The 25,088-nt window shown below is 60.9% G+C and overlaps 2 protein-coding genes across 6 annotated transcripts; one reads left to right on the plus strand and one right to left on the minus strand.

Moving 5' to 3' along the window:
• Nucleotides 1-1,969: 1,969 nt before the first annotated feature.
• On the plus strand, nucleotides 1,970-19,151 carry POMT1 (protein O-mannosyltransferase 1). 4 transcript variants are annotated; one of them, XR_008424380.1, is made up of 22 exons: nucleotides 1,970-2,142; nucleotides 2,982-3,139; nucleotides 4,275-4,381; nucleotides 4,809-4,859; nucleotides 5,411-5,557; nucleotides 6,252-6,363; nucleotides 6,744-6,809; nucleotides 6,897-6,990; nucleotides 7,192-7,347; nucleotides 8,277-8,407; nucleotides 8,905-9,000; nucleotides 9,945-10,037; nucleotides 11,538-11,634; nucleotides 13,533-13,625; nucleotides 13,933-14,053; nucleotides 14,432-14,529; nucleotides 15,023-15,136; nucleotides 15,905-16,031; nucleotides 17,042-17,219; nucleotides 17,645-17,840; nucleotides 18,002-18,340; nucleotides 18,483-19,151. XR_008424380.1 is itself a non-coding variant. In XM_019420780.2 (21 exons), the coding sequence occupies exons 2-20, from the start codon at nucleotides 3,018-3,020 to the stop codon at nucleotides 17,817-17,819; spliced, it is 2,178 nt and encodes a 725-aa protein (XP_019276325.1). In that variant the 5' UTR covers nucleotides 1,970-2,142; nucleotides 2,982-3,017; the 3' UTR covers nucleotides 17,820-17,840; nucleotides 18,002-18,453. The 4 variants fall into 4 exon arrangements, 3 of the variants coding, with proteins under 3 accessions (XP_019276325.1, XP_053764435.1, XP_019276326.1); XM_019420780.2 differs by lacking the exon at nucleotides 18,483-19,151 and having other exon boundaries at nucleotides 18,002-18,453; XM_053908460.1 differs by lacking the exon at nucleotides 18,483-19,151 and having other exon boundaries at nucleotides 17,645-17,834; nucleotides 18,002-18,453.
• A 482-nt stretch (nucleotides 19,152-19,633) lies between these two features.
• On the minus strand, nucleotides 19,634-24,585 carry UCK1 (uridine-cytidine kinase 1). Of its 2 annotated transcripts, XM_053908472.1 has the most exons (8): nucleotides 24,362-24,585; nucleotides 23,744-23,903; nucleotides 22,666-22,762; nucleotides 22,297-22,439; nucleotides 22,125-22,219; nucleotides 21,705-21,815; nucleotides 20,339-20,387; nucleotides 19,634-19,859 (listed from the first exon to the last, which is right to left on the minus strand). In XM_053908472.1, the coding sequence occupies exons 1-8, from the start codon at nucleotides 24,467-24,469 to the stop codon at nucleotides 19,681-19,683; spliced, it is 942 nt and encodes a 313-aa protein (XP_053764447.1). In that variant the 5' UTR covers nucleotides 24,470-24,585; the 3' UTR covers nucleotides 19,634-19,680. The 2 variants fall into 2 exon arrangements, with proteins under 2 accessions (XP_053764447.1, XP_019276328.1); XM_019420783.2 differs by lacking the exon at nucleotides 21,705-21,815 and having other exon boundaries at nucleotides 24,362-24,579.
• Nucleotides 24,586-25,088: the final 503 nt, after the last annotated feature.

Genomic DNA, 25,088 nt, shown 5'->3' on the forward strand with positions numbered 1-25,088 from the left:
GTGCAGCTTGTTTATACGTTTTCTGGGAAGCTTTTGCCTTGGATGGGAAACGGAATCATGGATTCAGCAGGCCATGGTGGCACACTCACCCTTTGCCCTTTCCCTCCGATCAGTACCTATTGTTTCTCCTTTCAAATATGTGATTGTACTAGCTCTTTCCATATGAAAGAATTCTCCTTATTTAAATAAAAAAAAATTAAAAAAAAAAAAAAAAGCCCTAAAGCTGAATGTGCTTTCTCAGGCTGTGTGTCCCTCGATTTTCCGTCATTTGACAAAATTAGAGTTTTTACAGAGTGCTTGAGGAAATCCAGAGTGACTTGGCTGAAATGCTTTAAAGCAAGGTGGGGGAGGGAAGGGATCGAAACCTGTAGGTGGGGTGCATCTTCCAAATGGGTTTGCATTAGCAATCTCCGCCCTTTATCCGTTTGAGTGATATTAAAGGTGTGCAGGACATCTGCCTGCCCTCCGCCCTCCCCCCTGCTTCCCATGAGAAGTGGGTGGGTCAGAGGAGCAAGCATTTGTCACTTTTTTTTTTTTTTTAATATTTTTAAGTAAGCTCTATGCCCAAGGTGGGTCTTGAACTCATGACCTGAGATCAAGGGTTGTATATCCTCTACCCTCTGAGCCAGCCAGGCATCCCCGATTTGACGTTTTATTGGTGGTGACCCCTTCTTTTGCTGGGAGGAGAAAGGAGTGCAGCGCTTTGGGGTAGGAGGGAGGAGTTCTTTCGTCTGGGGCCAGTGAAGGATCAAGAGCTTGGATCGGAGTCCCAGCGGTGATCCTCTGTTCTGCTGCCCACCCCACAACTGCAAGACTGGGAGCTGGGAAGGACACTTCCCCACCCCAGAGGCACACTTTGAACTGTGCCCACCTCATGGGGTCGTGTGGATTCAAAGAGGTAACGGTAGTAGTTAACGTAGCTGCCTGGCACCAATTAACGTAAGAAGCTTACGAATCACTCCCAGGTTGGACACTTTCCACGAGAAATGACTCCTTCTGAATTGGGACCTGGGCATGGGCTGTCTCAGCTCTAGCATCGGTACCCTTTCCCTGGATTTACTGCCCCCAGGGACAGGAGTTTAGGGAACTACACCAGGAGCCAGCCCCACTCCTCTCCAGGCCCAGGGAGCCCCGGCACGGTCTACACAGCCTTGGGAGAAGCCTGCTTGTCAGAAGTAACCACCACATTTTTTAAGTTCATTATTTATTTTTGAGAGTGTGTGCGCCAGCAGGGGAGGGACAGAGAGAGGGAGAGAAACTCAAGCAGGTTCCAAGTTGTTAGCACAGAGCCCAATGCGGGGCATGACAAGGGCGGAACTCGAGTCGGCCGCTTAACCGTCGGAGCCCCCCCAGGCGCCTCAATCACCACACACTTAACCGATGTTCTCTAATGCTGGGTTGACCAACATTCCCGGAAACAAAAATTCTTGCAGACGATCAAGAACCTTAATTGCGGTTTTCAAATCAGCAGCACCCTTCCCGTCCTCGAGACGAAAGCATACATACCCCAGAGGCCCAGGAAGAGTGAGGCCGGGGAGAACGGTGGTGTCGCCGTCGGTTAACCGTCCGGCCCCGCCGTTCCCTGGCCAAAGGCGCTGTGTCTCCTGCAGGGCAGGCTCGGGCAGGCTCCTCGCGGGGTGCGGGGACCGCAGGCGCGGGGGGGCCGGGCGGTACGGGTTCCGTGGGGCGCAGCGGCCGCACGGACCCTGCCCGCCCTCCCGGCGCACGTGCTCACCCGCGGGCTCGGGGCGGACACGCCCACGCGGGTTGCTCGCGCTGAGAGGCACACGGACAAGGCCCTACTGTCTTGTTTTTTAAAAAGACACCGGAGCGTTCCCCGGGCACGGCGATCTTCGAACACCCACCCAGGCCGCCAACGACGTACCACAGAGGCGGACCTCCGCGCCTGTGCGCACGCGCGCCGCCCGGGCCCGGGACGCACGCGCGCTCCCCCGCGTAAGGCTCCGCAGGCAAGGCGAATCGAGCGCCGAGCAGGCGGCGCGTGGGCGGTGCCGCATGCCGAGCAGCCTCGCCCCCGCGCGCGGCGAGGAGCCCTAACGGTCAGCCCCCCCCCCCCCCCCCAGCAGATCCGAGGCGGGGCCGGATGCGGGAGCAGCGCTGCGGGAACTCGACGAAACCCGAGTACGTTGGAGGCGTCAGGGACCAGGGCCGGGTCGGCACCCGGGAGAGCCTGCGCGGGACGCGCGGACGCGGCCTGAAGACGAGCCGGGGCGGGGGCGTCGGCGTCGTAGCCGACGGGGGGCGGGACCGAGGGCTAGTGCGAGCAGAAAGGCGGGCGCCCCGGCAGGTGCAGCCTTGGGAAAAGGAGGGGTACTCGGGCGAATGGAACCTTTGGGGCGGACGGTGGCGCGGGACAAGTGCAGCCCATGGGGGAGGGGGGGGGAATGTCTGGAAGAGCAGTAGGGGCCTCCTGGGGCAGATGAGATCTCTGCGGAGAGGGGGACCGCCAGACCCCAGGTGCAGCTTTATTTGGTGCGACAAAGGGGGCGTCGAGTGGATGCAGCCTTAAGACGAGTGGCGCTCAAGGGAAGATGACGCCTCGGGGACGAAACGGGGGCGCCTGGGTGCAGAGCCACCCCCACGGTGAGAAGGGGGGCGCCTAGGTGATGGTGCTGCAGCGGGTAGGGGAGGAGCGGAGATGCTGGCGGCAGACGAGGAGGCTTCTGAGGGTCAGAAGGTCGAGGTCACCGAGGTGAGCGGGCTTCTGAAAGCAGCTCCTTTCCAAGAAGTGCTCAGCTGGTGTTCGTGGGGTGCGTCGTTGAATGAGTGAATTTTCGGGCACGAGGTTCCCAAACCCTCACCTTAGTTGTCTGTTCGTGTCCTCCCGATTTTCTCTCAATGACCCCACGACGCGTATGGTTCTTCCTAGAGCCGCCTGAGAGCCAGGGCGGCTGTGATCCTTTGGGAGCCTTCAGGTTTGCCGCCTATGTATCGACGTCATCTCTTCCCTTGCTTTCTAGGGTGTTTTCGAGGACCCGCTTTTGCTTTTCTACGGGATGCTGGGATTTTTGAAGCACCCCGTCGTGGTGACGGCTGACATCAACTTGAACGTTGTGGCTCTGACTGCAATGGGGCTACTGAGCCGCCTGTGGCAGCTCTCCTATCCAAGGGCTGTGGTGTAAGCCAAACAACTCCGTTGGGGGGGGGGGTGGGGGGCGGCGGATTCGGAAAGGGTTGTCATTTGTTCATGTGCCGGTGACTGGAAGTGCCTTTCTGAACAGCGGAGGTGGGAGGGTGGAATTCTGGGCTTCCTGGTGACAGGTGCTTCTGGCAGAGGAGAGGCCGGTTTGTCCCCCGGACGGCCCCTGCTGAGTCTGCCTATCACGTCTTGACCCGTAGTTTTCTAGCAGGTGAAACCTGGCCCATGAAACAGGTGCCACAGCTTAGGTAACCACTTAAAATCAAGGGTGGAGGGAGGAGGATTGATGAATTCGGAAGTGAGTCGTCACTGACCTTAAGAGAGCATCTTTTATTATAAAACGGGACGTGACCGCTGTTATCGCAGCGCTATCCCCTCTCTGGTTAATACCTGTGTACTTTCTGTTTAACTTTTCGTGGCCGAAAACGTTGGACGTACACAAAAGTAGGGAGAACGGTATGACGACCCTTACCAAAGACCCAGCTTCAACAAGTTATCAACTCCTAGCCACCTCTCCCTCGTGGTGGATCTTTTTAAGCAAGTCATAAACAGTATGGTTAAGTAATTCGGTATAGTTCTAAAAGATGACGAGTCTTAAAGAACAAAAACCATATTAGCGTTAGCACGCCTAAGAAATTAACGGCAATATCGACAGTGTCATCGAATGTCCCCGATTGACTGAAGCATTTGTTGCGGTTGGTTTCTGCGTGTTTTGCTTTCCCACCTGCCCCTGTTTCGTTTGGTTACCAGGTGTGATTCTGGACCCTTTGTCACACAAGTGGTGGCGAACGAGGGGATTAGCGTCAGGTCTCTGTGGCTTTTCAGTAGGCCGCCTGCTAGCACGTCCCTCAATGGGAACAGTGGGGGTAAATAGAGTCTGTGTTAGGCAAACCTGCAGAGTATGTGTGGCTGTGCTTCTGTGCGTTTTCCCTCCTGTCCTGGTGGATGATGCCGTGCCCGTGTCTCCGTATTTGGGGACGGAGTGCAGTTGAGGCAAAAGTTCCGACCTTTGCTGAGCACTTCCTAACATTGTTTGGGAACAGGTATATGGTTGCCCTTGCGCCTTTGTTTGCTGAAGATTTCTGGTTGAATCTCGCGTGGGTTTGCTTTTCAGTTTCGATGAAGTGTATTATGGGCAGTACATCTCTTTTTACATGAAGCGGATCTTCTTTTTGGATGGCAGTGGACCACCGTTTGGCCACATGCTGCTGGCACTGGGAGGTAGGATTCGTTACCGAGAGAGAAGTATCCTTTTAAAACTTCTAAGCGAGGGCGGTTTGTGGGTTCAGGCCCCACATTGGGCTCTGTGCTGACAGCTCGGAGCCTGGAGCCTGCTTCAGATTCTGTGTTTTTGTGTGTGTGTCTCTCTCTCCCTCTCTCTCCCTCCCTCCCTCTCTCTCTCTCTCTCTCTCTCTGCCCCTCCCCCACTCACTCTCTTTCAAAAATAAACACTAAAAAAAAAGAAAAATGAAAAAAAACAACTAACTGAATAAAATTGTGGCAGTTTATTAAGAAAAGTAATAATGAAATCAGACCTGTAAGTGAAATTTCTGATTATTTGTCATTGTTTCCTTGTTCCCTGCCACGGTCTGGCAACTCCAGAACCGTTTGCTGAATGGCTGAGTTACCGATTCGTCTTCTGTTTCAGGTTATTTAGGAGGATTCGATGGTAACTTCTTGTGGAACAGAATCGGAGCAGGTAAAAGTCATCTTCATGGCCTTTACTGATGTGTACGTATCACAATGGAGGGAGAGTGGCTTTCATAGCGATTAACAAGCGTGGTTTATGACGTGTCCAGGGTATGGGAAGTTCGGTCTAAGCGGAAGACTTCGGAAAGATCTGGTAACTCTCTTAGCGTTTAGTCGTGGTAACTATCGCATCCTGAGTTTTTGGCATACGTAGCACGTTGCATATGTGGCATCGGACGACAGTCACTTTTCTGTACGTGTAAATTTTCTACATTGCCGCAATGTTTTGGGGGAAAAGTGAGGTAAATTTGTAAATGAGGAAAGCACCAATTCCCGAATCATCGGGCGTTGTTTTTAGGCGTAACGAGAGCTAGGTTTTGAGTGCGTGCGGCTCGTTTCAGAGCTTTCATTTGTAGCTTGTACCTTCGTTCCTGACACGGCCCCTAGTCTTGCAGACTTGCATGTTCGGTTCTGTGAACGCGATGCCCTGTTGGAAAACATGGCTGCAGCATATGAAGGTGTGTGCGTGGTGCCTTCAGCTGAGTGTGGTTGTTCTTTCAGAATACAGCAGCAACGTGCCCGTGTGGTCTCTGCGCCTGCTGCCCGCCCTCACGGGGGCCCTGTCGGTCCCCATGGCCTACCAGATCCTGTCGGAGCTTGGTTTTTCTCACTGTGCCGCCATGGGGGCCGCCCTGCTGATGCTCATCGGTAAGACCGGGCCTCGGCCTGCTTTGGGGTCACGCAGGGAAGAACCGAGCACTGGCCTTTGTTATGTGTGAGCGTGGTGCCCAGATGTGCCCCCGCCCCCCGTGGTGTCTCCTACTCCCAGGATGGAGGGAAGTATGCCCGGTTCGCCCAGATTTGACTCTGGGAGTCACCTGACTCCCAGGCTGCAGGGTGGCGGGACCGTGTGTTCAGACTTGCGCAGTCCTATGTGGGGGTGGGGCTGCCCAGACGGGGCTCCCGGGTGCTCCGTGGTGCCTCTGCCTCCAGCCAAGTCTGGCCCGGGTTTATGGACAACTGAAAACTAAGATGAGAAGTCATGTGAGAAAATACAAAGAACTAGGGTTTGTGGAGTGAGTGGCCCCTCTAATGGAGGCCCTGAACCAGTGTCCTGTCCTAACGGGCAGCCCCACCAAGTTGGTATTCCTTGGGCAAATGGGAAAAATAGAGACTCAGGTTCGGCGACTCGCCCAGGGTTGCATAGGTCTTGCTGGGCATGATTCTCGCCTAAGAACCTGCCTTCGTGGTTCTGGACCACTCCCCGTCCGGCCCCCCAGTCCCGAACTTCCCACCTCCACGTGCCGTGACTTTTAGGGCGGGCCCTTCCCGTGGGTGCTTCGACCTTCGTACATCTGCCCTCACTACATCACAACCGACACGTGTGTCCTCTTTGCAACAGAGAACGCTCTCATCACTCAGTCAAGGCTAATGCTTTTGGAGTCCGTGTTAATATTCTTTAATCTGTTGGCTGTGCTGTCCTACCTGAAGTTCTCCAACTCCCAAAAACAGAGGTATGCAGGATGTGACACGCCCTTCCTAGTTCGTGAGAAAGAAGGGCTCGGGTGGTTTGTTGACCTGAGACGGTCTGATGCCTTTTCATTTCGGAGAGCCGCCCGCTGGCTACCTTTTGTCACCTGGACTGGCCCTTTGCTCCTTCCTGACTCCAGAAATACATTCTCATTTTTGCATACTTTAAAGTAACTGCAGAGATGTCCCGGCTAAAAAGAGATTTTGCCAGGGCCGACATTTGGGAGACGAGCATTTGTTTTTCCCGTCCTGAAGCTCGGGGACAGCCAGCCGACCCCGAGAGGTCTGAGAAACGTGCCCTCTCTGGCCTTCGGGTGGTCTTTGGTGACCCGTCCCCAGCTTCGCTCTTCCTCTTTGACCCCAGGCCCTTCTCTCCGAGCTGGTGGTTTTGGCTGACGCTGACCGGAGTGGCCTGCTCCTGTGCCGTGGGGTGAGTTTGGTCCACGGGTCTGAGGCGGCGTTGGCGGCCTCCTGCTTCTGAGCCTCGTCGCAACGGCTTCTCATCGTGTCCTTTCAGCGTCAAATACGTGGGTGTTTTCACGTACCTGCTCGTGCTCGCTGTCGCTGGCGTCCATGCCTGGCACCTGATAGGAGACCGGAGTCTGTCAAACGTAGGTGCTAAAGTAGAGCGGGGCGTGTGGCTGTCCCGGGGTGGAGCAGAGGGCTGTGACGGGCGCGGCTGGCAGAAAAGGCTTCTCAAAAGGCAGACCTCCGTGAGCCCCCCACGGGCGGCCGCGTGGAGCCCGGAGCCCTGCTGCTGACCTGCGTGCCTTGGCGTGGGGCAGGACGTGACGTGTCTCCGTCCCGTGTAGGTCTCTGTGCTCTGTCACCTGCTGGCCCGCGCGGCAGCTCTGTTGGTCGTCCCGGCCGCCATGTACTTGCTGTTCTTTTACGTCCACCTGAGTCTGGTCTACCGCTCTGGGCCCCACGATCAAATCATGTCCAGTGCCTTCCAGGCCAGCTTGGAGGTAAGACGCGGTGCCACGGCCCCCTTAGAAAGAGGACAGGGACAGGGCGCCTGGGTGGCTCAGTCGGTTAAGCGTCCGACTTCGGCTCAGGTCATGATCTCGCGGATCGTGGGTTCGAGCCCCGCGTCGGGCTCTGGGCTGACAGCTCAGAGCCTGGAGCCTGCTTCCGATTCTGTGTCTCCCTCTCTCTCTGCCCCTCCCCTGCTCGTGCTCTGTCTCTCCTGTCTCGAAAATAAATAAAAACATTAAAAAAAGAGGACAGGGTGGACTCAAAGTTTTCTCACATAAACGTTGAGTGTTTAGGGGAAAACCCAGTCAAGAGGAATCTGCTTTAGTATTTTTAAATTAATACTGCACATGCTGACGGTGAGCTATTGCATGAAGGGGTTAGCTCTTCAGTGTGACCTGCCCCGGGACATCATGACGTCCTGCAAATTCCGGGCAGCTGCAAATGCTTCCGAGGACGAGCTCGACTCTGGCGTTCGTTCATACTGACTTTGCGGCGATAGTGAGATGTGCCAGTCGGGGCGGTTAGGACAGGAGACTCCAGTCAGACGGACCCGCTCCTGAGTGCTGGTCTGGGTGTTTGCACAAATCTGTCAGCTCATCCCGTTCCTACTTTTCTCACCTTTTGAATGGACAGGGTTGCCCTTCTCCGAAGATGCTGTCGGATCTTCGGGGTGTTGTGGAAGGGTAGGTGAGCGCCTGGCCCCAGAGCCAGCATCCAGTCCTCAGCAGCTGTGTTGGCGATTACCTAACGTGACATTACGATTAGGTCCCCTGTCATCACAGTTATGTGACGTGATAACAACGGCCACCACTGTGAATATGTCCCCCCCCCCCCCACCCCATGGAGGTGTGGCCATCAGTGAGGCTGGTGAGATCGGCACCCCCCTTTCTCACTTGCCACCTTTTCGCTTTTGTCTTAGGGAGGGCTGGCTCGGATCACGCAGGGCCAGCCCCTGGAGGTGGCCTACGGTTCCCAGGTCACTCTGAAGAACGTTTTTGGCAAACCCGCGCCCTGCTGGCTTCATTCCCACCAGAGCACCTACCCCATGATGTAAGGAAAGTGGCCGTTGCAACTCGAACATTGCAACACGTTTGGTTTGTTTCACACTTTGACTGTTACCAGCTTTCACTGTAAATGAAGTTCATGGGGGGGCGCCTGGGTGAAGCGTCTGACTCTTGATCTCAGGGTCATGAGTTCAAGCCCTGCGTTAGGCTCCACGGCGTGGAAAAAAGGAAAAAAGAAAGAAATACACGAGACAGAAAGACTTTGGGCTCTGAGAGTCTGATTATCAATAAACCGTGTCGTTTCTGTGTATAAAACAGAGGGACTTGAGGAGCAGGGGGCCCGGGCTCTGTCATGTCAGCTGTGCGCCCTCCACGCTGGACACAGCCTCCTGCCGGAGTCTTCCAGCCCCGCTTAGACTTAGACGTTCATCCTCCCCACCCCCCCGCGGCCCCCCACCCTGCTAGGTGACATTCTCAGGGACCTGGAGAGGAGGCTGCTTGCCGCCCGCTGGCAGACGCGTTTCTGTGTTGGTTCCTTCACAGATACGAGAACGGCCGAGGCAGCTCGCACCAGCAGCAGGTGACCTGTTACCCCTTCAAAGACGTCAACAACTGGTGGATCGTAAAGGACCCTGGGAGGTGCGTGCAGGTGCTGGGCCTCCGGGACAGGGCTCGGCTCCTGGGCTCCTCGCCGTGTGCACCTCCTCCCTCGGAGCTCCGAGAGCAGCTCCGTGCTGATGAGCCGCAGTCGGGGGGTAGATCCTTCCTCCGTGAACTGGCCGCTCTCTGTGCCACCCCTGGGTTCTGTACAGGTGCATCCCAAACGCTCCTCTGTCACCATCCACCCCACCTTCCCCGGGCATTCACCTGCTCAGGCCTCCCAGACGGAGGACCCCCTTGTCCCCCTCTCCCAGTCCACTCCGTCAGCCAGGCTGTGCTGTTGCCCATCCAGTGCAATCCAGACCTCTGCCCTCGGCCCTGCGTTTCTGGAGTGAGGCAGGCTCCACGCGTGCCGCCCCTCTGGCCGGAACAGTCCTACTCAGCTGGCTCCTCTGGGAGGCGGCCTGGACCGCCCTCCTCCCTGTGGGTGGCCCGATGGCTTCCCCGTGTCCGTCGTGGCACAACCGTTGGCTGCTGCTTAGCTTGCTCTCTCGGCGGCTGTGTTCCCCATTTACTGCGGTGACGTGAGGCCAGCGGCCACGTCCGACTGTGGACCGCACGCACGGTGCCGACCCGACGGGCCCTTAGTACGCTTTCATCGAGGGCTTGCCGGAAAACAGATTCCATCCGTTCGAGCGATTTCTGGGCGGGTGCAGGTGTGTCTGCCACTCCGCCGTTTGTAGAGAAACACAGAGCAACCAGAGCGTGGTGATGGCGAGCGGGGTCACGACAGGAAGCTTGGAAAGTGGCCTGAGGTCTCAGAAAAGAGTTAACCAGGCTTCTCTGTTTTGATTTTTACGAATTCACCTCCCATAAGATACAAATTGCCGCCGGTGGGAGAATGTGGAGCCCTTGCCGCCCGGTGGGCGCGGTGCTTCTGCGGGGGCCCGAGCTCGGTCCCAGCCGGCCCTCTGTCCCCGCAGGCACCAGCTGGTGGTGAGCAACCCTCCGAGGCCCGTGCGGCATGGAGACGTGGTGCAGCTGGTGCACGGCATGACCACGCGCTTCCTCAACACGTGAGTGTCCCTGCTCGGCCCCCTCTGTCCCCCTCGGGCTCTCCGTTTGGCGAAGCCGCGTCTGCCTCCCCTGGGGCGGCCCCGCGCGGGACCCTGCACTCGGTGGGCGCGAAGGAGCAGTGCGAGCCCGGGAGGCCCCAGAGCTTCGAAAGACAAGTTTGGGGCGAGCACGGGAGTTGCTTCCCGCACAGGATGATGTGAAGTCCGGTTGCTTGAAGCAAACGTGAATTCGAGAAGGATTCAAACGCGGGCTCAATGGGGCTGGGAAAGGTCCTTACGTGTGGGTTCTCAGCTCTCACCTCACCTGACCCGAGCCGTCCGCACATCGATGGGCCCGGGCCCCGTCTCTTCCTCCACCCGGCTTCGTGGGTCATCTCACGGCTCTCCAGGACACATGAATTGTGCCTCGGGTCCCGGCCTCCCCCCGGAGGCCACACCGCAGACCTTGGCTTTGGGTTACAGCAGGTTCCCGGCCTCCGGCCTGCTTCTCTCTGGAAAGAGTCAGTTGCTGAGCCGCCCCCTGGGTCCTTCTCTGTGTTCCCTTCCTCTCCTCAGATAAGACCACTTCTTCCCGTCCTCGTTCTCACTGCGGCCCAGGCCAGGCCTGATCCCTGTGCTGTTGGGGCCGGTGCCCCGACCTCTGCCTCTATTACCCCCACCCCCGACAGCGGCGCCCTGTGAACACAGTGCTGGCCTTTTGGCCAGAAGCACTCCAGTGGATTCCACGCTGTGGCCCTGACACTCAACGTCCCCACTTCTCCTGGCTGCAGGCCCCCTGGGATCTGCCCCTAGTGACCCCCTGGTCACCTTCCCTGCAGTCACCCTGGCCTCTGCTGTCCCCACACGACCAAGTGCTGCACCCCTGGGGCCTTGACACTTGCTCCATCGGCCTGGAAAGTTCTTGGACTCACGCCCCCATGGCCTGCTGTGTCCACGTGTCCACTGAAACGTCACCTCCTCAGAGCGTCGCCCGGGCACTTTCCCTGCTACTTTGGTTTTATCGGTGGTCCCCTACAAGCCTGGCACTCTCTTGTCCGTATGTGTGAAGGTCTGCCTTCTGCAGGGTGTGAGACGGACTCCGTTCCCTGTGGGGTCCCCAGCTGCTCCATAGTGCCCAGCGCACAGTAGGACACAGCGAATGAGGGTGGTGGGTGTTTCTGGACATTGGAGGTCGCCAGCACCGAGGGCACCTTGTCCCCCGACAGTGCTCTTCGTTGCCCAGACGTTTCTGAGGCCTGGCTGTCCGGGAGCTGCCGGGTGCACGTTGTCGTGCTTCTGGGGGATCGTGGGCGCTTGTCCAGCGACACGACGCCTCTGTCAGACCCCTCGTCACGTGTCCTTTCCCCCAGAGGTGTGACTGTGGCAGGCGGCTGCCTTCTCGGTGTCACGTTTATCAGCAAGCCCCAGGGTGGTGTGTCCTCGGGGACCCTCGAAGACCTCGTGAACACCTTTTCAGAGCAGCCTGAGGCAGTCCCTCCGCAAGCCTGTTTCCTTCTCCAGGCACGACGTCGCGGCGCCCCTGAGCCCCCACTCGCAGGAGGTGTCCTGCTACATCGACTACAACATCTCCATGCCTCCTCAGAACCTCTGGAGACTGGTGAGTCCCCACCGGAAACGGGGCTTAGTGGCCGTCAGTACTGCATCCTTTGTAATGTGACCGTTCAGAACCGCCACTTGGAACGGTTCCGATTCAGGGGCGCCCAGGGGCTCCCTCGGCGGAGCGGGTGACTCTTGATCTCAGGGTCCTGAGTTCGAGCCCCACGTCGGGCGTAGAGATGACTTGAAAATCTGGAGGGGCGCCCGGGTGGCTCAGTCGATTAAGCATCCAACTCTGGATTTCAGCTCAGGTCGTGATCCCAGAGTCATGGGATCCAGCCCCGCATCGGGCTCTGCACAGAGTGTGGAGCGTGCTTAAGATTCTCTCTCCTCCTTGTTCTCTCGACTGAAAAATAAAATCTTAAAAAAAAAAACAAAACACAATTCTGATTTCGATGTAAAATTAGTGACTTTTAGTCATAAGGTCATAGGTGTTTTCCTTGGGGACAGAGACTTCCCCTGAGGCAGTGACGAGGTTACGGAACGGTGGGTCAGCGCTCCACGCCGGCTGTATGGTTCACGTGGGCCTCCAGGTGAAGGTTCCCTCTGACTTGGTTGCTTGTTCAGCCTCCAGGTCACTGAACACACGGGGTCGGGGGCTTTGGCCCCCCTCCCTTGACCAGAGGAGCCTGATGTTAACCAGCGCCCCCCCCCCCCACACAGAGTTTCCCCAGGGGCTGCTTGGCCCTTCAGTCAGGTGGTTCCTTGGGGTGGCCCTTCGCTGAGGCGGCGGGCGCTGTGGTCGCCCTTCCTTGGAGCCTCCAGGGGCACGTGCCGTCCCCACAGAGTCACTCTCCGGGGCTGCACGCGCGTCCAGCAAAGAAGGCAGGAGGAAAGCGTTCCGTGGCTGGGTCCTTGAGCCCGCAGGAGTTAAGGACGTGCTCGCAGACACTGCTACAGTCCCTTGAGTGTGGTGACCCGCTGGGGGGCCCTCCCTAACGAGAGGCGGGCTTTCCTCGCGGCGGCAACAGCTGCCCGCCGAACACCAGCCTCCTCGCCCCACTTGTGGTTCTCGCAGGCGTGACCGGCACATCCCACGGGGTGCGGTGCCGCTCGTAGGCCGTCCCGGCAAAGCCAGGGCCGCGAGGCTGCTGTCGGTGCTCGTGTGCACGCTGTGTCTCCAGCTTTGCGTCTCCGTGGGCAGAGCTGTCTGCCTGCAGTCTGCTCGTCTCCCCCCGCCCCCAGATGTCCCCGCTGGACGCACACACTCCGTGCCCAGCCCAGCCTGGAATCTCTACTGAGGGTCCTATCCACCGCCCTTTCTGCCGTCCTGCTGTCGCTGATTCTTTTCCTCCTCCTTCCCCCTCTTCCCCTCGCTTCCCCCCTCCTCCCCCTCCTCCCCCCTCCCTTCCCCTGCTCCTGCTCCTGCTGGTAGCACCTTCAGCCCCACGCACCCACATTTCCCACGGGAGCTCACAGAGCTGGGACAGGGCCGGAAGATGGCTGGCATGGGCCGTGCTCCTCGGCCAGGCCTCCTCGCCGTGCCCACCGGGCCCCCCGGGCCCTCTGGTTCTCACCAGCAGCACACGGCCTCACGGGGTCTTCTTGAGGCTGTGATAAGATATGACAAGGCCAGTGCTCTTGTGACGTTCGTGTTTCCGTAATGCACTCTGGGGAGTCCCTCCCAAGGACCTGTCGGGGACCACGTGTGCACTTGCCAGAGAAGGGAGCTCTCGGAGGTCCCTCAACTCTGCAGGAGGGCAGCGTGTGTCCCGGACCCGCGGCACCGGCACCTGTGCTTGGGTGTCCGCAGCGAGGTCAGGGCCGCCGTCCTCTTAGCTTCCCGGAGCTTGGCCCCTCCTGTCGGCCTGGGGCAGTGTCGTCTGGTGACCGGTCCTCACGTTCCGTGGAAGGAAGTGGGGGACGTAACGAGACGACGGACGGGGTCTGCTTTCACAGGACATTGTAAACAGAGACTCCGACGCGGGGGTTTGGAAGACCATCTTGTCCGAGGTCCGCCTGGTACACGTGAACACCTCCGCGGTCCTGAAGGTGAGAGGGCGCCGCGTCTGGCTCGCCCGTCTGGGTGGGGGGCTCGTGAAATCGGTTTACGGATCCTTCGGGCCGAACGGGCTCCTAGCGGGCAGCACATCTGGCCAAGGTCCTCGCCGTGTTTCCTGCCCACTGACGAGGGAGGACTTTATAACTTCTCACCACTGAATCCCGCCGTGACGGCCCCACGGGGGAGAGGCTGTCGCCCTTGGGGGCTGCAGACAAAGTGACCGGTTGGCGGGGGCGGCGGGCGTGAGCCGGGGCCCCTAGCCTCCCAGTCACGCCCCGCCTCCCTTGGTTTTGCCAGCTGAGCGGGGCACACCTCCCAGACTGGGGGTTCCGGCAGCTGGAGGTCGTCGGGGAGAAGCTGTCGCGGGGCTACCACGAGAGCACCGTGTGGAACGTGGAGGAACACCGCTACGGCAAAAGTGAGTCCGGCCTGGCCTGCTGGCCACCCGTCGCCGCCCCTTTACCAGGACGCCGGCCCCGCGGGCTCTGGTTCCGGCGGGGGCTGGACGCGCTGTCCACGCTGCTCCCCGCTCAGCCGAGCCGTGAGCAACCGAAGCCGTCACTCTGAAGTGTTGCTGGAAGGCGGTATGAGCTGAGCTGTCTGACTGGAAGGATCTAGATTTGGTGGGTAGATTTGGTCCCGTTGCGGGGGGAGAGCCGAGCGGAGTGACACGGTCTGACGCAGCCGCTGTGGGCGGTCTGAGGAGGGGGAGGCCCGCTTTTCACCACGCCGACGGCTGTGTCGCGGGCTCCCCGACCTTCCGCTCACGTTCTTCTGGGTCCGGTGTGTCTGTCAGGCCAGGAGCAGAAGGAGAGAGAAGTGGAATTGCACTCGCCCACGCAGATGGACGTCCACAGGAACCTGAGCTTCCTGGCCAGGTTCCTGGAGCTGCAGGTGACGTGGTGGGGGCGGGTGGGTGGGCGCACCACGGCTCTGCGTGGGGGAGCGGGCTCCCGGCCACACGGCACTGCGCCCCGGAGAGCGGCTCCCTCCCCGGCGTCAGCCTGGGGCCTGGCTCAGTGGGGCGGGCTCCTCTGTCTCTGGAAGTGGCCAGTGCCCCACTGACAGCCCGGGGGGCCTGTGACGTCGGGGGCAGGAGTAGTCAGAGCCCAGCCAGCAGCGTGGCACACGCTGAGCCCCCCGGGTCAGGTCATCGCGTGCCACGGTCAACACGATGGGGCCCGAGAGAGGTCAGAAGCAGAAAGCCGGCCTCCCGTCTCTAAAAGCGTTCTCAGCACCAAGTTCAGTTCTCTCGTCTGCAGACAGGGTGGTTGGAGCTCTGGGGCCGCGTCTCAGGGGGAGCGGGATGCCCCCGTGACCGGGACAGGTCCCTGCGCGGTGAGGCGTCTGGCTGTCCGCCCGCCTCAAGCCTGTGGCCTTGTTGCAGTGGAGAATGCTGACGGCCAAGAGCGACGGCTCGGAGCACAAGTACAGCTCGTCGCCACTGGACTGGGTCACGCTGGACACCAGCATCGCGTACTGGCTGCATCCCAGGACCAGCGTAAGTGGGTGCTCACGCTGGTCGTAAGTGGGCGGCCCTCACAGTCGTCCCTCGAGACTCCCGTGGCATTAAGAGCAGCCACCGCGTCCTACCCAGCCTGGCTTCCTCCAGGGCCTTCCTCCGCACAGAAGCCCACGTTGGGCTTTCTCCCTACACGAGTCGGTAGCACAGGGTCAGTGCTCCTGCCGGGAGAGTGCTCCCTCCCTCACGTGACGAGTAAGGTCCTACGCGTCTGCACCTTGACAGAAACCAGGCTTTACTGCTCTGGGGGGAGCAACGCTGTTCCCCTCTCCTGACAAAAGCTGTATTTTCCGCGGAGCATGAGCGGCCGAGCCTGCCAGTGCCGTTTCCATGTGTGTCGTCCCTCTTGTCCCAGTAGGACCAACGGCCCTGGAGCTGGCGCCCAGTCGGTTGCCAGCAGATATTCCCCAAATTTTCATGCTGAGAACGCTCACCTCTCTCGTTCCCGCCGGAGCGGGGGACGAGCCATCACTTGCCGGGAAGCAGGGTCCTTGGCCCTTTGTGGCTCTGGGTTGGCACTTGATAACGTAAGAGTGCCGGCCGCGCCCGGCTGGGTTTCTGCCTACCAGATCAAGGAGCTTAGCACTTTTCCAGAGGGAGACTCATTGGGAATAGGCACGTCCATCAGCAGTGGGGTCCCAGCCTGTGCCAGCGTTTGAGCTGAAGGCCGGCAGACAGGCGAGCGTCCTCGAGGGTTTATCCTTCTGGGCGGTCGATGGCCGACGGTGTGTCCCTGTGTGCTTACAGGCTCAGATCCACCTGCTTGGGAATGTCGTGATCTGGGCTTCGGCCAGCCTCGCCACTGTGGTCTACGCTCTGCTCTTCTTCTGGTACCTGCTTAGACGCCGAAGAAAGATCTGTGACCTCCCTGAGGGTTAGTGCAGCCAGTTTCTTTCTTTTTGTCTCTTTCTCAAAAGCAAACATTAAAAAAAGAGAGCGTGAGCAGCAGAGGGGCAGGGAGAGAGGGAGACACAGAATCCGAAGCAGGCTCCAGGCTCCAGGCTCCAAGCGCCGGGCTCGAACTCACGAGCTTGTGAGTCGCGAGATTGTGCCCTGAGCCGGTCAGACGCTTAACCGACTGAGCCCCCCAGGTGCCCCGAATGTGCAGCTTGTTTCTGACGGGCATTCACAGCACTTCCGGTGACAGCCCGGCCTCACCAGGATCCTGCACCTTAGACGATTTTCTGCATAGAAGGAACTTAAATCAATGTTTGTCTCCCTAGAGACAAAATGTTGCGGTTGACTTCCCCGGTTGTGCCAGAGGCTTCTCCGGGGACGTGTGGGTACCAGGCAGCGCTTGCTGTGACCTCAGGACGTGACAGCCTGAGTGCCTGCACGCTCCGGCATGGCTGGATGGCACAGAGTGGCCAGCAGGCGATCTCTTGGGCAGGGGTGCTTTACAGTAATAGAAACCACTATAAACCATCTTGAGACAGAAGAGCTGTAAGGACCTGGGCAGGGCGGGGCCACAAAGGCCTCGGGAGCCGTGTGGCCCGTCTCCACTCTTCCCGCTGACTCTTGGACCCAGCGGGCCGGCCGGGCGCACAAACACAGCCCCTTACGGCTCTTACGGGAGGCTGACCCACCTGGTGGTGATCCCGGACAAGCCGGGGACCGTGGGGGCCAGCTGGGCCTGCCCCCCGCCCACCCCGGGGGCTGGTGTGGCTCAGAGGGTCGGGATGGTGAGGACCCCGCAGGAAGCCACTGGAAAGTTCTTACGACACAGTCCGCTCTTTCCCCAGAGATCACGGGAAGGGTCAGGAGGCGGGGGAGGAGCGAGTGGGCACCCTGAAAGATGAGGCAGGCGGCTCCAGGGACCCACAGGGCCTTTGCGGGCGAGGCCCGAGTCAGCAGCGCTGGCTCAGGGCGACCTTCCCGCCCCAGATTCCTGGCTGCGCTGGGTGCTGGCGGGGGCTCTGTGTGCCGGCGGCTGGGCGGTGAACTACGTCCCCTTCTTCCTGATGGAGAAGACGCTCTTCCTGTACCACTACCTGCCGGCGCTCACCTTCCAGATCCTTCTGCTCCCTGTGGTCTTGCAGCACATCAGCGACCACCTGTGCAGGTACAGGCCCTCCCCGGGGCCCCGGAGTGACGGCTTCAGTGTGGCGTGGGACGGGCTAAGGTCCCAGCAGGGATGCCAGGGGAGGAAGCTGGGGCTGGCTGGGAGAGGAGGTGCGGGTGTGGGAGACGGGGAAGGACCCCCGTGGCGGGGCTGCCCGGTGCACAGAGCTACAGCAGAGATGTGTAAACCCGAGTTCTGGAAGCTGGCCCAAAGGGCATGGACTCGGGATCCGGGTGGTCAGGGGCCGCAGAGCCTCTCGGGAGGGCTGTGGTGCGATGACGCTGGACGTGGGGACGCTACTGTGGGATCGTGGGTGTAGATGGAAGATTCGGGAAGGTGCACGAGGGTCACTTTCGGCACATCAGGCAGGGCGTGAGGAGGGTGACAGGGTCCCTCATGCCCGTGCCCTGCCCTGGTGCCCGCAGGACCCAGCTCCTGAGGAGCCTCTTCAGCGCCCTGCTTGTGGCGTGGTACTCCTGTGCCTGTCACGTGTTCAACACGCTGCGCCCACTCACCTACGGTGACAAGTCACTCTCCCCCAGCGAACTGAAGGCCCTTCGCTGGAAGGACAGCTGGGACATTTTGATTCGCAAATACTAGCAGGACACAAACCCGGTGAAGGTCTGGGCCGGGGCCGGGGCGAGGCAGAACTTCTACGGGGGTGTTCTTGTGACAGGGTAGCCCTAAGCCTGGCCGGCTGGCCGGGCTACCGCGGTTTCATTTTTCAAACAGTCCCCGGATAAGCAAAGTTCGTTTTGAGCAACAAAGTTTCTTTGTTCCAGGCGTTAAAGAATGCGGCCTTCTGGGTCCACTAATGCCCAAGAACCTCCCGAACCAGGCTAGTGTGGGACTCACGCGGGAGGAGAAGCAGGAAGGGAGCGAGGGTCGCGCCAGCCAAGGCCCCGGTCTCTCTCCCGAGCGCCCGCTGGACCTGCTGGGCTATGGCGGTCTCAGCCCCTGCCCCCGGTGAGGTCTTGAGGACGCGCTCTGAACACGGTGGTGTCACACGAGCTACCGAGTGAGAAGCCTTTGAAGAAGCAGAGGTGGGATTCTGGCCGCTGCAGTGAGGACCCTCACTGCCGCCGACTCTCAACCCCCCGCCCCTGCGGGGTTCGGCTGAGGTGCGTGGCCGAGCGGCACCTGCAGCACGTGACGTGTATTCCAGCCCCGCGGATCCGTGTCCTGAACCTGCCTCCCGTGTAGAATTAAAAAAGGGACAAATTGGTATTGGTAACTGGTGTTATTTATCGATTCTCCCTCCAGAAGGGGAGAAAATAACCTGGACAAGACTGTCACACACACCTCCGAAAGCAGCCACGGAGCTCGGCCAAGCCCAACTGAGGTCCCATCCGTGTCACTACACACAGTACTCGCTAGAAGGAAACCCGAAGTGCCCGTGCGGTTTAGCCGGTGGCAACGGCAAAGCGTCGCTTTTACAGGAACGGTACCACTGGGGAGGGGAAGACAAAGCAGGACGACATGGAGCCCGGGCACCGTCTGTGCGGCCGCGGACTCTAGGTGTGTGCAGGGAGACGGGCTGCCTTTGGACGGTGCGCCCCGACCCGGGAAGGCCTGTCCGCAGAGCACGCGGGGCCCAGGCGGCTCCTGCAAGCGGGGAGGCCTGACCCCGAGTAGGACTGTGTGTGGACACGGCGGGCGCCAGCCTGCCTCCTGTCCCGACCCGCAGGGCCGGGGACGGGGCTCGGGCCGGGGGAGCGGGGCCCGTCCCCTGCGGCCGAGGCTGGCTAAGGGAAGCTTGTTCCCAGGGCTCCTTCCTCGACTCTGCCCTTGGCGCACAGGCCAGGAGGAAGGAGACCCCTCCGTGGCTCCTACATGCGTGCGTGCCAGACCGGGTCGCACCCCACTGCGGGGCACGAGACTCCGTCACTAGGTCACAACTAACGGTAGAATAAATAACAACGAAACAAAACACTCGCACGTGTAACACGTAAAAAGGGGAAACGCTCCCTCTCCAAACCTATGTTTCGGTCACACGTTGTGTGGGAACCAGATCGTCCTGGACAAAGTCCCTCACGCCGTGGGTTCCCGTCGAACACACTGGGACAGCCACCGCGTCCAGGCGGGCTGCCCGATGCTCCCGAAATAACGTGACTTGCTCACCACACGTTCTGCGGCACGCTTCTCAGGAACTTAAAGACGGACTCGAAGCTTCCTGAACGTGAGGAAGCAGGTGAAGGCAGCAGGAGGGCCTGCCGCCATCCCGGGGGGGGCTGAGGGTCACAGGTGCAGGTCTGCCCACAACAGGGGGGAACCCCGTGATCCTCGCGCTCCACCCCCACCCCCCGTCTGTACCGTGAGACGCAGAGAGGAAGCAGCAGCTGCGTCCCCGGGGGGAGGGGGGGGGGCAGGCCTCTCCGGACACAGCCCGAACAGTCGAACAGTCTGTCGGGGCGGGGGGCGGGGGCGGGGGGCCTGCCCGGGAGGCCGGGCGCCCCGCCGCTCAGTGGGGCCTGCTGCTGGACTCCAGGTGCGATCGCTTGCCGGAGGTCAGCACCGCGGGACGGTCTCCCGGCTCGGGAAACGTCCTCTTGTGGCTCCGCCCGTTGGACCCTCGATGCCACTTGCAGATGTCGCCGCTCAGGATGTCCTGGATGTGCTGCACAATCAGGTTGATGGCCACTGCGGCAGAGACAGAGCGCACTTAGCCGCGCCCGTTCCCCCTCGAGGCCTCCAGGCCAGCGAAAAAGCCGCCGCGGGCTCGCTGGGCCGCGCCTGCCCGCGGCGGCCCTGGGCCTGGTGGCACCGCGTCTCAGCAGACAGACAGACGCGGGTCGGGCAGTGAGCACAGTAAAACTCGGCGGCCTGGTCTGCGGGGCTTTCTGTGAGCCAAGAGCCTGGGTCGGCCGCTCTCTGTGAACGAGGGACTCCCCCCGTCGATACACATCTTTTCCCAGCTTTACTGAGCTATAACTGGCGACCGGCATCGGGTCAGCTTAAGGTGTACGACGTGTCAAACCCCTTTTTTGATACTTGGAACCTGTGTCGTTAACGTGCACGGACAGGCAGCCGTCCCAGCCTCAGGAACGGTGCCAGGACCGGGCAGGGTCTGCTGTGGGGCTCCGGGGGGGCAGACGGAGGAGGCGGGGGCGGGTTCTTACCCATGTTGTCCACCCCTCGGGGGATGATCACGTCGGCATACTTCTTCGTCTGCAAGGCAGAAAGGGGGGTCTCGTAAGGATCTGTCCCCCCCCCCACCCCCCCGGGGTGACTTCTAGTTGTTTGAGGCCAGATTCAATCAGCCCCAGGGCGTGGCAGGGACCGGTGTCGTGGCAGACAGTGGGGCCGGGATTAAGGCTTAGCCAGGAGCCGGAGGCAGTGGCCCGAGAGGCAAAACAAGAAGGAGAAGCGGAGGCAGCCGGAAGAGACGTGTCTCCCCCCTGGTGTCTCTCGCGCTTTCCCGTGGACACCACCGTGGGAACATTTCTCTGTGCAAACAGCGCACCGAGCCAAGTGCAGCGGGGCGTCCCGCCACAACACGTGACCTTCCTCCTCAGGAACTAGGAAGCTTTCTGCAGGAGGCCCGGTGCGGTGAGCAGGCCAGTGGCAGCAGACTGGATCCTGGCCGTCGTCAGCACCTGCTCCCTCGCTAACCCCTCCCCAGCAGGTGCCCCTCTGGGTACGGGGCCACCGAGGAGCGACCCCAACTAGATGCCACTGAGGGGGACACACGTGAATCAGGCAAAGCAGAGGGAGAGCAAAGAGAAACGGGTCGGGGCTGAGGGACCGACCCGCGGAGCGTGCAATGTCGCAGGCGTGTCGATACGGACCAACAGGACATGTCACAAGAGATGAGCCACACGGGCCGGCGGTGGGGACCCACCGAGGACGTGACAACAGGGGGCCAGGCTGGTTCCACAAGGTTTGCTCACTGGTGGGGTGCAGACGAGGGGACGGCGAGGGGCAGGAGGGATGGAACCCAATGCAGAGCTGAGAAAGGTCGTGCTCCCGGGGGGGTGGGGGAGGGACACGGCCACCCAGGCTGGACTCGGTGTGAGGCTGTGAGTAAAACGAGTGGCAAGTTCAAGGGCGGTCCACGCAGGGTCACCGTCAGACCGGGCACCCAGAGTTTTGCCGTAAACCACCTACTTTGCCAAACATCTTCCTGTGAATAACAGGATATAACCATTTACTTCTCTAACCATTCTCCGGACGCTTCAGGAAACGTGAACGTGAGATTAAAAAACGTTCTCTTCAAGCAACGGGAGAGGGAATTCGTTTGTCCAACTTAACCGAAGCAGGAAGCCGCGTTCGAGGACCTTTGTGCCGTATCTCACTTTTAAGAAGCAAAATATTAAGTTTCCCCTGAGAAGCACCTGGAAACCCTATCTAGTTAGGACAGACGGTGGAGGACACGACAGATGGCCGTGCAACAGTCAAGGCCTCCCCGCAGGCCACCTGGACCTGGAGAGCCAGCCACGTGCAGCCTGGAGAAACACGCGGCAGGGACGGGGACGAAGTGCCTACGGTGTGCCAGATCTGTGTCCGTTTGGGCCGCGAACAAACACGTCCCTGCCTTCGTGGCGTTTCCCGTTCTGAGAGGGGCCAGCAAAGCAGGGAGTGTGAGACCAGAGGTGCCTGGAGAAGGGGGAGCAGGGGGTTCCTGGGGTGAGCACGTGCGGTGAGTCAAGGCCCGCAGCAGAGAGGAGGTGAGCCGCGTGGACGTGGGGGACGAGGGGCTTTTCGAGGCAGAGAAAGTGATAACGCAAAAGACGCTTCGAGAGCTGGGACCGGCCTGGGAACAGCCTGGGAACGAGGTGCGGTGGGCTAATCTCTCCATTCGTAAATCGGACCCTGTGCACCCACGATTCAGCTCTCACGGAACAGGGCGCCAGGGGTCCCTCTCGAAAAGGGAGAAAAGGAGGGTCCCGAGTAGGCGAGAGGTACCGGCAGGCAGAACTCCTCGAAGGCCGGCTTCACGAAGGTGGTGTACTGGGTCAGAATCTGCTCCAGATCCCTCCCGCGGTGCACGTCCCGGAGAACTGGGGCAAGAAGAGGAGGGCGGTGAGGACCGGCGGCCGGCCTCGGCCAGGGGCAGAGAGGCCCGCGTCCGCCTCACCTCTTCTCGACAGCCTGACGTCCGAGTCCGTGTCCACGAAGAGGCGCAGGTGAAACATGTCGCGGACCTCCTGGCTGTAGAACACCAAGATGCCCTCAAACAGGACCACATCTGCAGGGTAGACCACCGTGGTCTCCGGTAACCTGTGAGGTGAGACCCAGAGATGGGCCCTGCTGGCGATCCGGGGTCCCGGGGGGCCCGGGCCCAGTCGGCGTGGAGGGGGACAGATCACAGCGGGGGAGGGGTGGGTGTGCAGAGAGACCACAGGGCAAGGCTGCCGCAGGTCAGTCTGTGGACGCCCCGGCGGGGACGCGCTAGCCGCCCCCGCCCCCCCTGCACACGGTCCCTCTCCCTGGAACCACTGCTCACCTGGAGTGGGTCACAAAATCATAGGTTGGGACCTCGACGGTTTTGCCCTCCACGATGTTTTTCAGAGTCCTGTGCATCAAATCGTTATCAAAAGCATCTGCGGGGGACAGAACAAAAGGCAAGACTACCTATCCAGGTGCCCTTGTGCCGGGGACGGAGCGACTTCCTCTGCCTCGGGGTCGGCCAGCCACGACCCCCAGGAACATTTTGGACTGGGAGCCACCCCTGCAGACTACGTTTACGGGGCCGCTGCCCAGGTTCCCTGTCCCACACAGAAGTCTGCACCCAGTGATTTCCTGAGTGGCCAGCCCAGGGAGGTAGGTGGGTTAGAAATCTACTTCTATTTTTCTTTTTTTTAATGTTTATTTATTTTGAGAGACAGAGCGTGACTGAGGGAGGGGTAGAGAAAGAGGGAGACACAGAATCCCAAGCAGGCTCGAGGCTCTGAGCTGTCAGCACAGAGCCCGACGTGGGGCTCGAACCCACAAACCGAGAGATCGTGACCTGAGCCGAAGGCGGACGCCTAACCGACTGAGCCACCCAGGCGCCCCCATCTGCTTCCGTTTCTGAGAAATAACCACCGACGGACACTCCTCAGGCCTTCCTCCCACGTGACCCCCAAGAAAGAAAGATGGGTGCCAGCCACAGGGTGAAATCTCCTAGCAGTGGCAGGCAAGGGCAGGCTGGCTCTCTCCCCTCATCTACCCCATTTCCACCTGTCGCCTGACCAGACCAGATCAGACCAGAGTCCGCCCTCTGGTTTACCCACTGCTTCCCCTGCTGGCCTCTCAAGGACTTTGGCCCCAGGGCAGGTGGGGAAATGTAAAACGCTGTGCACAAAGGACCCCAAACAGCTGGAGGGGTGCATGGATTTCTCCCCCTCCGCCGAGACGACTTCCTGGGACTTCCTGGCCGGCTCCAACCAAGGAAGCCGGGAACGCCTGGGGGGCCGCTCGGGGCCCAGGGGGCCAGGCAAATTCCATGGAAGCACTCGGGCCTCTCTGCATCCCCGTCCGACCCTGGAGCCCAGACCCCTTGGCCTGTCCTCCCCTGCTCCCCTCAGGGTCTCGCGCTGCACCTGGGTGGTCGAAATTGTACTGGCCCTTCAATGCCTTGGCTTTCTGCTCTGCAGTCAGGACCTTGTAGAACCTATCTTGGCTCAGGATGACCAGCTTCCGCTGCCGGTGGTCCACTTCGTTCTGGCCCAGCAGCTCCATGATCTTCTCACACACAGTGGACTGGGAACACACAAACAGGATTCCCGCCTGGACCCGCTCCTCCCGCCACGGGGCGGCCCTTTCCCGGCCGTTTCTGCAGGGAGCTGGCTTCTGGGGACACCGACCCGCCAGCCCCCACGGACTGCCCAGCAGGCCGGCGACAGGCGGGGCTGGGCTCGGGGTAGGGCCGCGGGGCACTGGCAGGGGCAGCACGCACTGGGGGCCCCAGAGGAACCAGGCCGGCGGGAAGGCTGTGGGGGTGGGGCCCCGAGGGCAAGCGCCCCCCGCCCCGCCCGCCCACCACGGCCGCAGCCCCGCGCCCCTCCGCCCCCCGCTCCGCCCACACCCTAGAGGGGGGCGCCTTGGCAGCCGGAGCTGGGGTCTCTTCTCTGGCTAGAGGCCGCAAGGGGCCGCCCGGAGTCTCAGGGGGCCGGGGACCGAGCTGCACGCAGGCCCCGCCGGGCCGCTCAGCCCCTTACCTTCCCGCTCGCGGTGCCGCCGCTCACCCCGATCAGGAAGGGCCGCTGGTGAGGGCGGTCCGCCTCCGGCGCGGCGCCCTCGCAGTCGCCGCCTCCAGCGGAAGCCATCGCGGGCTCCGCTGGCCGGCATCGGGGTCCTCGCTCCCGGCGCCTCCCGGAACCAGCCCGTCCGCTCGCCCCCGCTCGAAGGTCGGAGACGCCCCCCCGGGCTCCACTTCCGGGAGCCCGGGGACGGGAGCGCGCCGAGCACGGCGGGAGTTGTAGTCCAAGGCAGCGGAGGGCGGCCGCGCATGCGTCAGGCGGGCCGCCCACCGTTGCCGGCGAAACGGAGGCCCGCTGACCTTCGGCGGCGTCCGCCGGAGTCTCTCGCGCAGCGGGTTTGCGGCGAGGGACGAAAGCCGCCAAGTACCGCGTTTGGCTGTAGGAGATTCCAGTCGCGGAGCGGCCAAAGCATCAGAGGCGGTGGGCCGGGAAGTTCCCTCCGTCTGCGCCTCAGGTGCCTAGGGGCTTCGGGAATGATCTCCCGAGACTGCAGGCCGGGGTGGGGTCAAGGGGAAAGCCAGGGCCGGCAAGTCAGCCTCCCGAGCCGCGTGGCCAGGGTGGGAAACACCGACTTTACGGCCTCGTGAGCTGTCACCCCGAGAACGCGGTACGGATTCTGCTCCTATCCAGCGTCCGCGCCGGCGCACAGACAGCCTCCCTCGCCCCGCGCTCCACACCGGCCAGA

The sequence above is a fragment of the Panthera pardus genome, unplaced genomic scaffold, assembly GCF_024362965.1.
Source record: "Panthera pardus isolate Hobbes unplaced genomic scaffold, ASM2436296v1 HiC_scaffold_20, whole genome shotgun sequence".
Taxonomy (NCBI): domain Eukaryota; kingdom Metazoa; phylum Chordata; class Mammalia; order Carnivora; family Felidae; genus Panthera; species Panthera pardus.